Source organism: Anomaloglossus baeobatrachus, chromosome 2 (assembly GCF_048569485.1).
Source record: "Anomaloglossus baeobatrachus isolate aAnoBae1 chromosome 2, aAnoBae1.hap1, whole genome shotgun sequence".
In the NCBI taxonomy this organism is placed as follows: Eukaryota; Metazoa; Chordata; class Amphibia; order Anura; family Aromobatidae; genus Anomaloglossus; species Anomaloglossus baeobatrachus.
The window spans coordinates 740142545-740159635 of record NC_134354.1 but is presented as its reverse complement, the minus strand read 5'-3'; the positions used below and the strand labels follow the sequence as shown (position 1 = coordinate 740159635).

At 44.1% G+C, this 17091-nt stretch overlaps 1 protein-coding gene across 1 annotated transcript in view; it reads right to left on the bottom strand.

Moving 5' to 3' along the window:
• Positions 1-6987: 6987 nt before the first annotated feature.
• The window catches only part of DDX10 (DEAD-box helicase 10), a 349483-nt gene continuing 339379 nt past the window's right edge, over positions 6988-17091 (bottom strand). The window contains exon 18 of the mRNA XM_075337422.1: positions 6988-8307. Within this exon, the coding sequence (XP_075193537.1) occupies positions 8115-8307 (193 nt within the window). The 3' untranslated portion in view covers positions 6988-8114. The remainder of the gene's footprint in view (positions 8308-17091) is intronic.

Genomic DNA, 17091 nt, shown 5'->3' with positions numbered 1-17091 from the left:
AGAGAAGGAGCAGCTTGAACAGGAAGAGAAGCAGCTTGTTCAGGAAGAGGAGCAGCTGGTACAGGAAGAGGAGGAGCAGCTGGTACAGGAAGAGGAGGAGCAGCTGGTACAGGAAGAGGAGGAGCAGCTGGTACAGGAAGAGGAGGAGCAGCTGGTACAGGAAGAGGACGAAAAGCTGATACAGGAAGAGGATGACCTTGTACAGGAAGAGAAGCAGCTTGTACAGGAAGAGAAGCAGCAGCTTGTACAGGAAGAGAAGCAGCAGCTTGTACAGGAAGAGAAGCAGCAGCTTGAACAGGAAGAGAAGAAGCAGCTTGTACAGGAAGAGAAGAAGCAGCTTGTACAGGAAGAGAAGGAGCAGCTTGTACAGGAAGAGAAGGAGCAGCTTGTACAGGAAGAGAAGGAGCAGCTTGTACAGGAAGAGAAGGAGCAGCTTGTATAGGAAGATAAGAAGCAGCTTGTACAGGAAGAGAAGGAGCAGCTTGTACAGGAAGAGAAGCAGCAGCTTGTACAGGAAGAGAAGCAGCAGCTTGTACAGGAAGAGAAGGAGCAGCTTGTACAGGAAGAGAAGGAGCAGCTTGAACAGGAAGAGAAGCAGCTTGTTCAGGAAGAGGAGCAGCTGGTACAGGAAGAGGAGGAGCAGCTGGTACAGGAAGAGGACGAAAAGCTGATACAGGAAGAGGATGACCTTGTACAGGAAGAGAAGCAGCTTGTACAGGAAGAGAAGCAGCAGCTTGTACAGGAAGAGAAGCAGCAGCTTGTACAGGAAGAGAAGCAGCAGCTTGAACAGGAAGAGAAGAAGCAGCTTGTACAGGAAGAGAAGAAGCAGCTTGTACAGGAAGAGAAGGAGCAGCTTGTACAGGAAGAGAAGGAGCAGCTTGTACAGGAAGAGAAGGAGCAGCTTGTACAGGAAGAGAAGGAGCAGCTTGTATAGGAAGATAAGAAGCAGCTTGTACAGGAAGAGAAGGAGCAGCTTGTACAGGAAGAGAAGCAGCAGCTTGTACAGGAAGAGAAGCAGCAGCTTGTACAGGAAGAGAAGCAGCAGCTTGTACAGGAAGAGAAGCAGCAGCTTGTACAGGAAGAGAAGCAGCAGCTTGTACAGGAAGAGAAGGAGCAGCTTGTACAGGAAGAGAAGGAGCAGCTTGTACAGGAAGAGAAGGAGCAGCTTCTACAGGAAGAGAAGGAGCAGCTTGAACAGGAAGAGAGGGAGCAGCTTGTACAGGAAGAGAAGCAGCAGCTTGTACAGGAAGAGAAGGAGCAGCTTGTACAGGAAGAGAAGGAGCAGCTTGTACAGGAAGAGGAGGAGCAGCTGGTACAGGAAGAGGAGGAGCAGCTGGTACAGGAAGAGGACGAAAAGCTGATACAGGAAGAGGATGACCTTGTACAGGAAGAGGAGCAGCTTGTACAGGAAGAGAATGGAGCAGCTTGTACAGGAAGAGAAGAAGCAGCTTGTACAGGAAGAAAAGAAGAAACTTGTACAGGAAGAGAAGGAGCAGCTTGTACATGAAGAGAAGGAGCAGCTTGTACAGGAAGAGAAGAAGCAGCTTGTACAGGAAGAGAAGGAGTAGCTTGTACAGGAAGAGAAGGAGAAGCTGGTACAGGAAGAGAAGGAGCAGCTGATACAGGAAGAGAAGGAGCAGCTGGTACAGGAAGATGACGAGCAGCTGGTACAGGAAGAGGGCGACCTTGTACAGGAAGAGAAGGAGCAGCTTGTACAGGAAGAGAAGGAGCAGCTTGTACAGGAAGAGAAGGGAGCAGCTTGTACAGGAAGAGAAGCAGCTGGTACAGGAAGAGGACGAGCAGCTTGCACATGGAGAAGAGGAGCAGCTTGCACAGGAAGAAGAGGAGTTTGCACAGGAAGAGGAGAAGCAGCTTGTACAGGACAAGGAAGAGAATAAAGAATGACATGTGGCGTGCTTGGAATACAAGTTTGAGCAGAAGAAATTGGGCTCTACTCAAACTAAGGTAGCTGCACCTAGTATATATTAGGTGGGTGCAGCTGTTGTATTCTGCTCCTACGACAAGAATCAGGGCAAATGGCAGCATGTCAGATAGATTTTCTCTCTATAGGGGCACAAGGCAGGGGTGCCCACTGTCCCCCCTGTTGTTTGCTATTGCCATCGCTATCGAACCACTGGCGGCGGTGATGCGGCGGGATCCTGGTGTAGTGGGATACAGATATGGGAGTGTGGAGGATAAAGTGGCCTTATATGCGAACGATTTATTATTGTTTCTGGGAGATGCAGGGAGTTCCTTGGAGGCGGTAATGAGGGTCATATCTAACTTTGGAAGGATATCAGGGCTCACGATAAAATTGGGACAAATCGGTTTTGATGCCACTAGATGAAACGCCCTCCAATGTAGTGGTGACTTGTGTTCCGGTTCAGGTGGTGTCAGAGTTTAAATATCTGTGAATTATGATATCCAATAAAATGACTGAGTATGAACGTCTTAATCTCGCCCCCCTTTTACTTAAGTTCAAACAAAAGATTCTGGCCTGGTCCAAACTGTACCTTACGGTGGTGGGGAGAGTCAACTTAGCTAAAATGATACTAATGCCCCAACTGCTCTATGTGCTCCATAACGCCCCGGTGTGGCTACCACAAAATAGGTTTTATAAAATAAATTCTATTTTCCGAGTCTTAATCTGGGGAAGGAAGCGCCCACGGATTAGGTTAGAATATTTACAGAGACCAAAAGACGAAGGGGGACTGGCTCTACCTAATCCTTGGTGCTATTACTTAGCTGCCCAGAGTCAACACATGGTGGGGTGGGGTGTGTCAGGTTTGGAGACCTCGGCGGGGAAAATATTACAGTATGTGATCGGAAAAGGTCATCTGCTGGCCAGCCTGGAGGTGGGAAAGTTTCGTCCACACTCTGCATGATATCCTACTATACAGTTGATAGATAAAGTATGGGGTAAGATCAAACAGGTGAGACGTAACCGGGTTCACTAGATATACCCGCATGTGGGAAAACCCCAACATTCTGGAATTTTTATCCCTTAAAGAATTTGGGCAATGGAGGAGAATTGGTATCTGGTACCTCTCCCAAGTGATGGATGGAAATATTTAAGACTTTTGAAGTACTGCTAAAAGACTTCCCACTGGGACATAGTATGTTTTATAAATACCTGCAGCTACGTCACGCATTTGAATCGCAGAACAGAATAACACCAATTGTTATACAATCAGATAGTGTAATTAATATATTAGGGTTGCAAAGAGGGACGGCAGGATGTAGATCGATGGTCTACGGGGGACTTCTGTCCATGTCGATTGGGAGGCAATAAATTGGGGCATATGCAAGGTGGGTGGAAGATTTGGGAGAAATTGGGGAGGAGAAATTGGAGTCTATTTTGCAATATGCTCACAGCAGAAAAGAGGGCAACCAGTCCAGTTAGCCCAGGCCAACACATCTATGCACAAACAGGAAGCAGACAAACCTCTCAACGTGATGGACACTTCACAGGTGCAAGGTAAATTGCACACTAGTGGCGCACATAGGGCACTGTTCACATTTATAAGCGCATGGTGTCCAGCCAGACAGAGACTCCACTATGCATGGCCAGTATTAAGAGGCCTGGCTGCACCCCGTATAAAAAAGTGCCAAAAATATATCAAATATATATGAGGTATTAGTTAGTAAATTGGCCAATGTACATAAGCCTGCAATCCTCATCACGGATCCTCATGCTTGCAGGTCCCTACACTGATAAATAAAAATGACACCATACTCATAAGTGTGAACAGCGCCCTATGCGCGCCACTAGTGTGCAATTTACCTTGCACCTGTGAAGTGTCCATCATGTTGAGAGGTTTGTCTGCATCCTGTTTGTGCATACATGTGTTGGCCTAGGCTAACTGGACTGGTTGCCCTCTTTTCTGCTGTGAGTCAATTACATTTTTGGAGGAGTTTTTATCTCCTCTTTTTGTTGCTATTTTGCAATATGTCATCAAAATATCTCTGAGCGAGGCGAAACGGCTATCGCAATTATATGTTATATACAGAGTATATAGAACCCCCGTGTGGATGAAGAAAGTGGGAGTGAGAACGGATTCCAAATGTCCAAAATGTACTGTGGAGGAAGCAGGCATCATGCACTTGTTGTGGGAATGCCCGTGTTTACAGTGTTAAATTTAATTCAATCAGTGATGCAAGTGGACCTACCCAGAAACCCGCTGGTGTGTGTGCTGGGGTATGTGGATGAAGTGGGGGTGGATGAACAAGAGAAACTGGCAGTGGCACGATTGTTGTATGCAGCAAGAAAACTAATTGCCTTGTATTGGCTATCTGAAAAAGCACTGACACGTAAGGAATTTGTTGAAAAAGTGAATTATATTATTTATATGGAGAAAAATGTTTATATTAAAAGGGGAAGGAGAACTCAATATGAAAAGATCTGGAGCAAGTGGCTGGACTTTCCAGGATTAGCGTCATTTGATCTACTGAAAGAAAGGATATTTAGGGCGGCTTTGCACACTACGACATCGCAGGTGCGATGTCGGTGGGGTCAAATCGAAAGTGACGCACATCCGGAGTCACTTGCGATGTCGTAGTGTGTAAATCCTAGATGATACGATGAACGAGCGCAAAAATCTTAATTACTCACCGGTAATGGGATTTTCAATAGCCCATGACAGCACCACATGAGAGATAGGTTCCGCCCACATCAGGACAGGAAACCCACTGATAAAAAGGCGGTACCTCTCCTCCACATCAGTAGGTTTTCAGAGCCAGAGAGGACCAACAAAACACAAGAAACAGATTAATCATACCACCACCCAAGGAAAAACACCCATAACTAACACTCCCCGAAGGGTGCCCACAACCAGTGAATAGGGGGGGAACTAAGGGTGCTGTCATGGGCTATTGAAAATCCCATTACCGGTGAGTAATTAAGATTTTTCCCTGCCGCCCATGACAGCACCACATGAGAGATTTAAATAGACCATCCACCTTAGGGAGGGACCACCGCCTGCAAGACCCGTCTCCCAAAGGAAAGGTCAGTTGTGGAGGACAAGTCCAGCCTATAGTGCCGAAAGAAAGTCCCAGGAGACGACCAAGTAGCCGCCCGACAGATCTGGTCAAGAGAGGCATCCGCCCTCTCCGCCCAAGACGTAGACACCGCTCTAGTGGAGTGCGCCCTTATGCCCGGAGGAGGAGTGGCGTCTTTAGCCGAGTACGCCAAACCGATGGCATCCCTGACCCATCTGGCCAAGGTAGCCTTAGAAGCCCCATGCCCCCTGGACTGCCCCTGAAAAGTGACAAACAGGACCTGAGACTTCCTCCATTCCCTAGTCCTATCTAGGTACGTGACTAAGGCCCTCCGGACATCCAACGTGTGTAACCTAGCCTCCTCCTCGTTCCGAGGGGGGTCACAGAGGGAAGGGAGCACGATCTCTTGGGACCTATGAAAAGGTGTAGAAACCTTGGGCAAGTAGAAGGGATCAGTCCGCAACACTACCCTATCATCCAGAATCTGGGTATAAGGGTGAACCACAGACAAGGCTTGGAGATCCCCCACCCGCCTGGCCGAGGTGAGTGCGACGAGGAGAAAAACCTTAAGGGACAGCAGTTTGAGAGGGACTTCCCCTAAGGGCTCAAACGGAGGCCCTGTGAGGGCATCCAACACTAAATTAAGGTCCCATGGGGGAACCCTGGGAGCCTGAACAGGTACAGACCTGGACTTAGATTTAATGAACCGGCAAATCCATTCATTCTGCGCCAGACTACAATGAAACAGTGCCCCTAAGGCCGATACCTGCACCTTGAGCGTACTGGTGGAGAGCCCCAATTCCAACCCCCTCTGGAGGAATTCGAGAATAGCCGAGATAGGAGGGGGGCCCTCCGCCCGAGCCCCCGACTGAAGGAGAAAACGCTTCCAGACCCTACCGTAAATGGCCGTGGTGACCGCTTTCCTACTGCGAAGAAGAGTATCGATTAGGCAAGAGGAAAACCCCCGTCGAGCTAGCAGCCGCCGCTCAAACGCCAAGCCGTCAAATGGAGAGCCGGGTCGGGGGGGTGACGGACTGGGCCCTGGGACAGGAGATGAGGGGCGTCCGGGAGAACCCAAGGATCCACCAGAGACAGTGTCCGCAGCCAGTAAAACCACGCCCGTTTCGGCCAGAAGGGGGCGATGAGAATATACCAGGACAGGAAACCAAACTGATGTGGAGGAGAGGTACCGCCTTTTTATCAGTGGGTTTCCTGTCCTGATGTGGGCGGAACCTATCTCTCATGTGGTGCTGTCATGGGCGGCAGGGAAAAGTGTCGTTACCGTATCATCGGTGCAGGCTCCGACGTTTCCATAATGCGGGTGCTGCGACAGGTACGATGTTGTTCCTCGTTCCTGCGGCAGCATACATCGCTGTGTATGAAGCCGCAGGAGCGAGGAACTTCACCTTACCTGCTGCCAGCGGCTCTACGGAAGGGAGGAGGTGGGCGGGATGTTTACATCCTGCTCATCTCCGCCCCTCCGCTCCTATTGGCCGCCTGCCGTGTGACGTCGCTATGACGCCGCACGACCCGCCCCCTTAGGAAGGAGGCGGGTCGCCGGCCAGAGCGACGGTCGCAGGGCGGGTGAGTGCATGTGAAGCTGGCGTAGTGATAATTTTCACTACACCAGGTATCACAAGATATCGTACCTGCGACGGGGGCAGGGACTATCGCGTGTAACATCGCAGCATCGGCTTGCGATGTCGCAACGTGCAAAGCCCGCCTTAGACGATAGGTAGGAAAGGAAAGATCGCAGTGGCTGAGAGATAAGGAGGGCGGGTAATTATGTGAATAAAGAGGGATATAGAGAGTGGAGGGGTAAGACTGTCGACCGGAAGAGAGTGGAGGGAGGGGAGGGGGTATCTGTGAGGACTACCCTCACAATTTGTTATGTTTATGAAAGTTTTAAAAATGCAATAAAAATGTATCTGACAAAAAAAAAAAAAAAAAGGTAGCTGCACCTATTCTGACTTCAACATAACAGTATTAGAAGAGTATAATCATAACTTTTTATTCCGTAAAATATATATTTTCAGATACTAGAATAGAATAAAAATTGTTTAAAAAAACAGCAAAAATAGAAAACAAGAAGATAGCTATTTCACAGAGATCAACGTCAAGAACACAAGCCATTGTCTAAAATTTTCACATTTTACCTTCATTCCTGGCCCTGTGATAGGAATATGTAGCTCAAATACTGCAGCGCTGAGGTTTATAGTCTGCAGGCCACAAATTCTGATAGTTTAACACATCATCGAAAGCATAAATGACCCAAAAATACCATTTTTTTATAGGATAACCTTACTGATAATCAGTAAGACGTGCCATAAATCTTACACTAAGAAAAAATGTTATCCTTGCATCTGTTATTGTCTTTATATAGTCTGAATATTGGGTTATGTCACATCCATATTTCATCTTTGAGAGTTTAGTTACTTGCTAGTATCCGATTGGTGTTAAGGTGCTTGCCATAAAATAGGTGAACCCAATGACAGGGAATTACGGTGACATGGAAACTCTCCTCCAATTCAACAACCTCTCGACAAAAAGTTGAAAAATGTCTCCTTGCCAAGTTCCTCGATCGGCTGTAATCCATTGGGAAACCTTGCAGATTTTTCACTTCGGCGCCATTGGACATTGTACAGTGCCACGTTAACAATCAATATATTGTCTGTGTAATGCAGGAACGGTCTTCAGGAGAGGGTATCTCGGTTGTCACTCTCCATTGCGGCCAAAATATGAAGGTCCTAAAAAGATCTCTCAGGATTTCAAAACTTGACGAGCCTTTTACTGCAGCAGAGTCTGTACCATGTTGGGTAGCCAACAGCTATTGTTTTCTACTATACCTCTATGTGGAAATGTATTATTTATAGACCTTTATGGTAGATTTAATATAAAATTTAGGGTTACAGATTCTGTTTTATTAATATTTTCAAACATTGAAAAACTTTATTTTTATTTTTTTAAATACATGCTCAGCTAATATTGTATGTGATGGTCCTTATACGTAGCACTTTCTTAGCTTCCATTCTCCAATGTTACAGGCTACTGTATTTCCTTAAAGTGAAACTGATTTGATGGGGGAGATGACCAAGACAAACTGGGTGGTCAAATAATTAGCTTCTGTTGCTTAGAAGATGCATGACCAGTTCCTCATCCTCTCGAAGGGAAAGTCCTGTGTTTAGTGGCTCGAATGGTTCCTCCAATTTTGGAGTCGTCTTCCTCTTTTTGGCAGCCACTTTTGTTTCTACTGAGCCACTGGACTTGCTGGGGAAAGTTCTCTTTCTGGATGGAGTCTCCTCATGGTCACTTTAAAAAAAGAAAAAACAAATTAATAAGCTTTCTACAGAATGCAGTACATATTACGTGGGATCTATAGATCATATTTTGATCCCTATTGGCTGAAATGTTTCCTTGGAATTAGTCATCGCATTAGATTCTAACCAACGTTGCTCAGATTCCATCAATTTTAGCTGAAATCAGAACTCTCCCAATACAAATCGTGTGTACTCCATGGTGTGTAAACTGTGAGGTCTACCATGTACTATTCAAAAAAATGAAAAAATAATTCCACTTTGTAAGTTCAAGGGTCTAATAAAAATGTGCTCCTTATGACGGCAGAATCTGTGTAAATCGGGTTTAGAAGTCAAAGTGATCATTTTTAATACAATCCCAAAAAACATACAGATTAATTAGCATTTTATGAATTAGGTGTATGACTGGGTCAGTGTTTGTTTTCGAGAAGGGGATAATCTGCTTTCCAATGTTAAAAAAAAAAAACCAAACTGACACCCAACTACCCCTCATAAACCCTTAACACGCACGAACATGTGTCCTGCATAACACGCACCGCAAGAGGAGAATCTAAGGGGTACTTTACACGGTGTGACACAGCGCGATAGTACCCGCCCCCGTCGCACATGCGATATGTGGTGATTGCTGCCGTAGCGAACATTATCGCTACGGCAGCTTCACATGCACATACCTGCTTGGCAACGTCGCTGTGACTGCCGAACTATCCCTCCTTCACGGGGGAGGTGCGTTCAGCGTCACAGCGATGTCACCGCGACGTCACTAATCGGCCGGCCAATAGAAGCGGAGGGGTGGAGATGAGCGGTACGTAACATTACGCCCACCTTCTCCCTTCCGCATTACCGTCGGGACGCAGGTAAGGAGAGGTTTGTCGCTCCTGCGGGTTTACACACAGTAATGTGTGCTGCCGCAGGAGTGACAAACAACATCGTACCTGCGGTCAACCCGACATTATGAAAATGACCGACGCTACACAGATCACCAATTTTCGATGCTTTTGCGATCGTTTATCGGCGCATCTGGAATTTACACCTTGCGATGTAGTTACCGGCGTCGGATGTGCGTCACCAACAACGTGACCCCGACAATATTTCGGATGCGATGTCGCAACGTGTAAAGTACCCCTAAGAGTTAAGGCCCTCACATTAGATGAAAGTCAACTGAACTTAACTACTCGAGCAATGGACCAACCATTTGATGTATATGGGGGTGCTCCACACTCTCAAATAAGGATCAGGCAGTTGAAATCTAAAGCACCATATTTTTTTTGAGCGCTAGAGTGTTACTTTTAAACTAAGTCCCCTGTCCAGTCTTACACACACCCTCCAACATCTTCATCTTTTACAGACACCGCTCTGGTCCTGCTGCGCCATCTTGTGACTGTGACTGCAATTGCTGACTGGCCGGAAGTGAGAAGTTGCGTCACAAGCTCTGAGTGCAGGTCTATGAGAGTCAGAATGAGGCTCTCATAGATTTGCATTGATTGTTGACCTTCGACGCGCTCCATGAAACACTAGAGCTACTGGCAGGCCACGATCATGCAGAGACCGAACGGAGCGTCAACGATCGCAGATGAAGAAGGAAGAGAGTGAGTATAGGACTAGGGGACATTGATTTAAAGCACCACTCCAGCGGTGAAATAAAAAAAAAAAAAAAATATATATAACAAAAAAAAAACACTGGAGCGATGCTTTAAAAGCCCAATACTTTTGTTTCCAGACTAATCTGCATGGAAATTTTCTCGTCTCTGCCTATTGAAAACACATGAGCACACAGTTGTGGGGAGTGGTCATGTGTCTATGGGGTATTATTTACATTGGGGCGGATTTACAAAAGTTTCTCACTTTTTGATGATGAATTTGGCACATCATTAGACTGTCAATTCTAAGTTTACATCATCTAACAGATGGCTTACTTTGTATTAAAATAAGACATTGCTTTGTGAACCGATTTCAGTACATGGAATTGCAATTAAAGCCTCAGCCCTTCCCCTGGCCACTTACCATGGGCCATGACCTTTTAACGAGTGTGAAGAACAACCATGTTTAAAACACATAGAAAAATGTGGTGCAAGGTATAGAAGGAATATCTTTTTGTCACAAATTGAGCCAGAATTCTGACATCTGTAGCCAAGGAAATTACACTTTATTTTCCTTTGTTTTGGACCTACTATTCCCTGTGATGCTATAAGGACAAGTCGCGAGGCATGGTAGTCAAATGTTCCGGGGTCAGGTACCAAGAGAGCACGTCAAGAATTTAGGGGATAGACAGAGGCGTAGTCAGGTCACAGTCCATGTTCAGAATACCAGGAGGATAGGAGATCAGAGCAAAGGGACAAGGCAAATGGAAGGTTAGATGAGATCACAAAGTGCAGATAAACTAGGCCAGAAAGCACTATTGAACAAAATGCTACGACTGGCACAGTTCTGGGATTATCTGCTCAGCTAAGTAGCTGGGCAATCACACAGAACACCTGAGAAAACCCAGTGCCTTCCAGTATTGGCTGGTTGGATGATTGGATAACTGAGAGGTCAATCACCAAACTGACAGGTCAGCACGTCCTGATTCCAAAGTACAACAAATAGACTCAGTGCGTCCAAGATGCACTGAGTGGAGATATTGTGACAATCCCCTTTAAGATTACAGAGAATCTGTCACAAGATTTGTTCCCTTTAAACCAGTGAGTCCTTATATACAGAATTGTAGAATGCTGTATATAAGTGCCCAAGCCTCTTTGTATAACAAACAGCTTTTATTATACTCACCTGCAGGGTGGTGCAGTCTGGTCTCGGTCCCGTGCCACCTCACTTATTGCCATTTCCGTCCACCTACTTGCTTTGTGTGGATAATTCCCCCCAATTTCCCCACACAGAGTCCTCCATTGTGCTCCTGCGCACTTCTCTCTGGCCTGCTGCTGGCACAGCAAAGTACTGTAATGCGCAGGTGCAAGGAAAGGTCAAAGACTGCCAACGCATGCGCACTACAATGTTTTGATCTGCCCTCAGCAGGGTAGAGAGAAGTGTGCGTGCGCAGGAGCACAATGCAAACCTCTGTGTGGGAGATGTAGGACGGGTCATCCACATGAAGCAGGAAAGGAGGACGACGCTCACAAGATAGGAGATGCCAAACCGAGACCAGCGATGCCCATTGAAACAGACCGCACCCTAGATGAGTATAATGAATGCTGTTTTTTACGTTATACAGAGCTTTTATATACAGTATTCTGGAATGCGGTATATAGAACCGTACCGTTGGTGGCCGCAGCTTATAGGGGACAAATCTGGTGACATATTCCCTTTATCACACCCACACACATACATATACATTATATATATATATATATATATATATATATATATATATATATATACACACACATTATATATATATATACACACACATATATATATATAGATATAGATAGAGATATATATATATATATATATATCTATATATATATATGTATCTGGCTAAAGAACACAGGGAATGGACAGTAGACCAGTGGAAATCTGTGCTTTGCTCTGATGAGTCCAAATTTGAGATCTTTGGATCCAACCACCATGTCTTTGTAGAAAAGGTGAACGGATGGACTCTACATGCCTGGTTCCCACTGTGAAGCATGGAGGAGGAGGTGTGATGGTGTGGGGCTGCTTTGCTGGTGACACTGTTGGGGATTTATTAAAAATTGAAGGTATACTGAACCAGCATGCCTACCACAGCATCTTGCAGCGTCGTGCTATTCCATCCGGTTTGCGTTTAGTTGGACCATAATTTATTTTTCAACAGGACAATGACCCCAAACACACCTCCAGGCTGTGTAAGGGCTATTTGACTAAGAAGGAGAGTGATGGGGTGCTACGCCAGATGACCTGGCCTCCAGTCACATGACCTGAACCCAATCGAGATGGTTTGGGGTGAGCTGAACCGCAGAGTGAAGGCAAAAGGGCCAACAAGTGCTAAGCATCTCTGGGAACTCCTTCAACACTGTTGGAAAACCATTTCCGGTGACTACCTCTTGAAGCTCATCAAGAGCATGCCAAGAGTGTGCAAAGCAGTAATCAAAGCAAAAGGTGGCTACTTTGAAGAACCTAGAATATAAGACATATTTTCAGTTGTTTCACACTATTTTAAGTATTTCATTCCACATGTGTTAATTCATAGTTTTGATGCCTTAAATGTGAATCTACAATTTTTAGAGTCAATGAAAATTATGAAAAAGTTTTGAATGAGGTGGTGTGTCCAAACTTTTGGTCTGTACTGTATATATAACTTTTTTTTCTCAAAACACATTCCACATTCAGAAACAGAGTTAAATGATGCAGAAGAGATTAGAAAACTTCAGAATAATTACATGTTTTACTTTAGGTAAACTTTTAGCCTTTGTAGTTAGTGACACAAAATATAAATTGTGCGTCTATGAGCACGTACCGTCGGGGCCTAATCTATAACACGGTTCAACGAGTAGAAAATAAACATCAGCAATTTGGAAACGTGGGCAAAGTCTCCCAATTATGAACGCAACTACATGCTCCCAACTACACAATTGAGTTAATTCATACGTCTCTCTGATCCCTTTGAGAAATTAAAGACAAAGTAACAGAGAAAAATCTGGATTTGTGTGTCCGACATATCTGCCTCCCGCTGATAAGATTTGCAACTTATAAACAGCTTACAACACTTTCCAAATGTCAATTAGCCCGAAATATCCTCTAATGACCCATTTGCTATGAAGTGGCCACACACAGAGTCATATATAAAGGAGTCAGGGAATCGCTAGAGGTTCAATTCCCAGAATGAACATCATGCAGCAATCTGTGCTAATATGCAGCTAGACAATTACTTTGAGTGATCTATACGGCTCAGACCATCTTTACAGCTACGGGGGAACAGGAAAGGTCTTAGATCTTCCTGTAATGAGCACATCGCTAGTAACAGATATGGTTCACGGTAATGAACTGCAATGACAAGTAAAACGCTCCGCGGGTTTATTGATACACTTGGTTGTATAGAAATTGTGATTCAGCTTAAGAATTCGTTATTACTGAATCCATTGTCTAGATTTTGGTTAACTTGTTAGTGATTGAGACAATTTTCACCTTTCCTCCTAATCTCTTATTGTATTATCCGCTCTGTGTGTGCGTGCTATGTGTCAGAGTTTTGGTTTCCCCTGTCTGTCTATTTCTGTGATTTTCAACACACTCTTGTCCTGTCCCTTCCTAGGGGAGGGGGAAACAGATCAGTACTATTCAGAAGCAGGGCCAGGAAGGAGACTCAGACCTCTCTACCATTAGGAGTATTCCTGAGATTAGGGATAGCATGGGGGCCACTAAGCCTGAGGTTCAGCTTAGGATCCCCGGTTCCCCGCTATCTAATAGTCATTGTGACAAAGATGGAACGGAAATAAAATTTAATTTTTACTCTAAAATGTTGCTTTAGCCTCAGTAATATCACTTTTAAAATGGACAGCATAACAAAAAGGCCCCCAAAATTTGTTATCCAATTTCTTCTGAGTACGCTGATACCCCAAATGTGGTCAGAAATCTCTGTTTGGACACATGGCCGGGCTCGGAAAGAAAGGAGCAATATTTAAATTTTGGAATACAAATTTAGCTGAAATAGATTGCGGGCACTATGTCACATTTACAGGGCCCATAAAAGGTACCTAAACAGCAGAAACCCTCCACAATTGACCCTATTTTGAAAACTGGACCCCTCAAGGATTTTACTATAGTGAACATTTTGAACAAACAGCTAGTTCACATAATTTGATATTAAATTGTCATATTGAAACTTTTCATTTCACAAAAATGTTGCTTTACCTCCAAATGATTTACTTTTCAAAGATGTAAAACCAAAAGGTGGAACCAACAGTTTGTTTACCCGCTTTTTTCTGAGCGCGGCGATACCCCACATGTAGTCAAAAAGTTCTGTTTGGACAAACAGGAGGTCTCAGAATGAAAGGAGTAATATTGTAATTTTGGAACACAAATTAGTCTGAAAGAGATTACAGGCACCATGTCGCATTTACAGGGCCCCTGAGGTACCAAACATTAGAAACCCCCACAACTGACCCCATTTTGAAAACTAGAGCCTGCAATGAATTTATGTAGAGGTATGTTGAGCATTTTGAACCCACAAGTTTTTCACAGAACTTTTTGAAACTGAATGTGAAAACAATTACATTATTTTCAGCTACAATGTAGTTTTAACCCCAAATTTGTAATTCTGACAATGGATAATAGGAGAAAATGGACCCCATAATTTGCTGCACAATTTCTCCAGAACACCTTGTTGCCCCATACATGGTCAAAAACTAATGTTTGGGTGCATGTCAAAACTTGGAAAGCAAACAGCACCATTTAAGTTTTGGAATGCAAATGTTCACACCGTGATGCAATTGCAGCGCACCTAAGGTGCCAAAAATGCAGATCCACCCACATTTGACGCAATTTGAAAAATTAGTCAGATTGAGCCGTGAAAACGAAAAGCATAGGTATTTCACAGCTAAAATGTTACTTTAGCCCCAAAGTTTTATTTCACACAAAGGATAAACACGGTCAGGACAATTTGTTAGGTTTTACTGATTGTGGTAGAAGCCCATATGTGCCTGTACACTACTGTTTGAGCACACGGTGGGGGTTGGATGAGAAGGAGCACTACTTGGTTTTCAGAACACAGATACTATTATCAAATGTAAGCTCCATTACCATAGCCCCGGAGGTGCCAAAATCAGCAGAAACTCCCAAAGTGACCCCTTATTAGAAACTTCACTGCTTAAGGAATTCATCTAGGGATGTATTGAGTTATCAAACTACAGGTGCCTCACAGAATTTCTTAACATTGGGACATGGAAATATAACATTTTAGTGGTAAAATTTAAATTTTGTTTTACCAGCTGCAAATCTGTCAGTTACACAATGGTTAAAAGATGAAAATGGACTCCACAATTTATTGTGCAATTTCTCCTGAACGCGATAATGTGCAATATATCACAGGAAACTACTGTTTGGCAAAAAGGTAGGGCTGAGCAGGAAAGAGCGCGTTTTGGCTGTTGGGAACCGCCGATATTTCCAGTGACAGATTATGGCCCTGATTGGGGCTGGTTTGGTGCGGGATAAGTTAGGGCTTTTATTGGTAACCTTTTGGGGTACATAACATTTTTGATTGCTTCCAGTAAAAGGCTGGGATCACATTCTTGTGTTCTGTGGTGAGCACTTACGTTGGGGTTTCCGTGTAAAATCCCAAAAAGTGCAATTTAGATGAAAGCATTGACGGAAAAAAAAAAAAATCACTATATTGACGCAGATGGAGACACTTTGGCGTTTGTTCTGGAGGTATCCATCTTTTTTGGCGCAACCAAAATTGGGCACTAAAGAAACTTCTAAAATGATGGGAGACCACCAAAACAAAGATCAAACGCAATTCAAAGAGTCTCCATCCACCTCATTATAGTGAGAGGTTCCATAGTGGGTTTTGTCCATTTTCCAGTTTTTGGGATTTACGTGGAAACTCAACTTTTTACATTTTTTGTTGAATAGAGCTGTATGAGGGCTTATTTTTTACATGAGGAGTTGGAGATTTTTGGCAACATTTTGGGGTATATAACTTTTTTGATCATTTTTTATTCACATTTTTCAAAAGAAAAATGAACAAAAACTAGTAATTCAGTTATTTTTTTTTTGTGCAGTTCACTGTGTGGTAAGACTTATGACACCAATTTATTCTTTGGGTCAGTACAGTTACAGCAATTCCAGATTTATAACTTTTTGTTTATAAAGCGCCGCTCACGTCAGCGGTATTTTGCCGGAAAGCCGGATACGGCACAAATGCTTTTCAGTTCCATTAATGTACAATGGAAGCGCGACAACATGCGGTCACATATGCCGCATGCAACCAACCGCATGTGACCGCATCTTGCCGCGCTTCCATTGTAAATGAATGGAACTGAAACACATTTGTGCCGGACATGGCAAAATACCGCTGATGTGAGTGGCATGTTATTTATGTGTTGCTAGTTTTACACACTAAAAACGATATTTTACAAAAATGTATTTGTATCGCCACATTCTGAGAGCTGTAACTTAGTTTGATCACTGGTATAAAAGCTAAACCACAAAAAGAGGAATTTACTTTCCCCCAAAAAATTCAAAACTAATTCACAGAAAAAAAAAGGGCAATGTTGTTTACCTGCCCAGGCCACAGAATCAAATGCACTAACAGGATGCAGCAAAACCCCTTAATAAAGATGGTCTGATGCACTGTGTACTCCTGTACTGCAATACATGAGACCTGTCAGTGACTCACTGATGGAGCCTGATAGACCCTGCAGATAGCAGGATCCAATAGGCCACATTATCCTGAGGTCATTAGATGACCTAGTCATTAATAGTCCTACATAGCGCCATTCTCCTTTGTCTGTCTCAGCCTTGGTTTGACATCAAGTTTACGTATGATAAAGGTCTCAGATCGAAACGTCACGTCTACATACTTTTCCACTTGACCACAAAGTAAAACGAAAAAAATAAATAAATCACAATTTGCAACATTTCCTGAGTGCCGGATTCTCTACATGGAGTGGGATCCTGTCCGAGCACCTATAATTTCCAGGAGTGACATATCCCTATCTTCACTGTACTAAGTAACCAACCCGCACAAAAGATCATCTAACACAAGACTCAGAACTGTGGCCACAATAACTTTTTGCCCTTTGTAACTGAGGAGTGAACAGCTGAGTAATAAACAGGAAATCTAATATCTTGATCATTTCTAATTTCGCAAGCT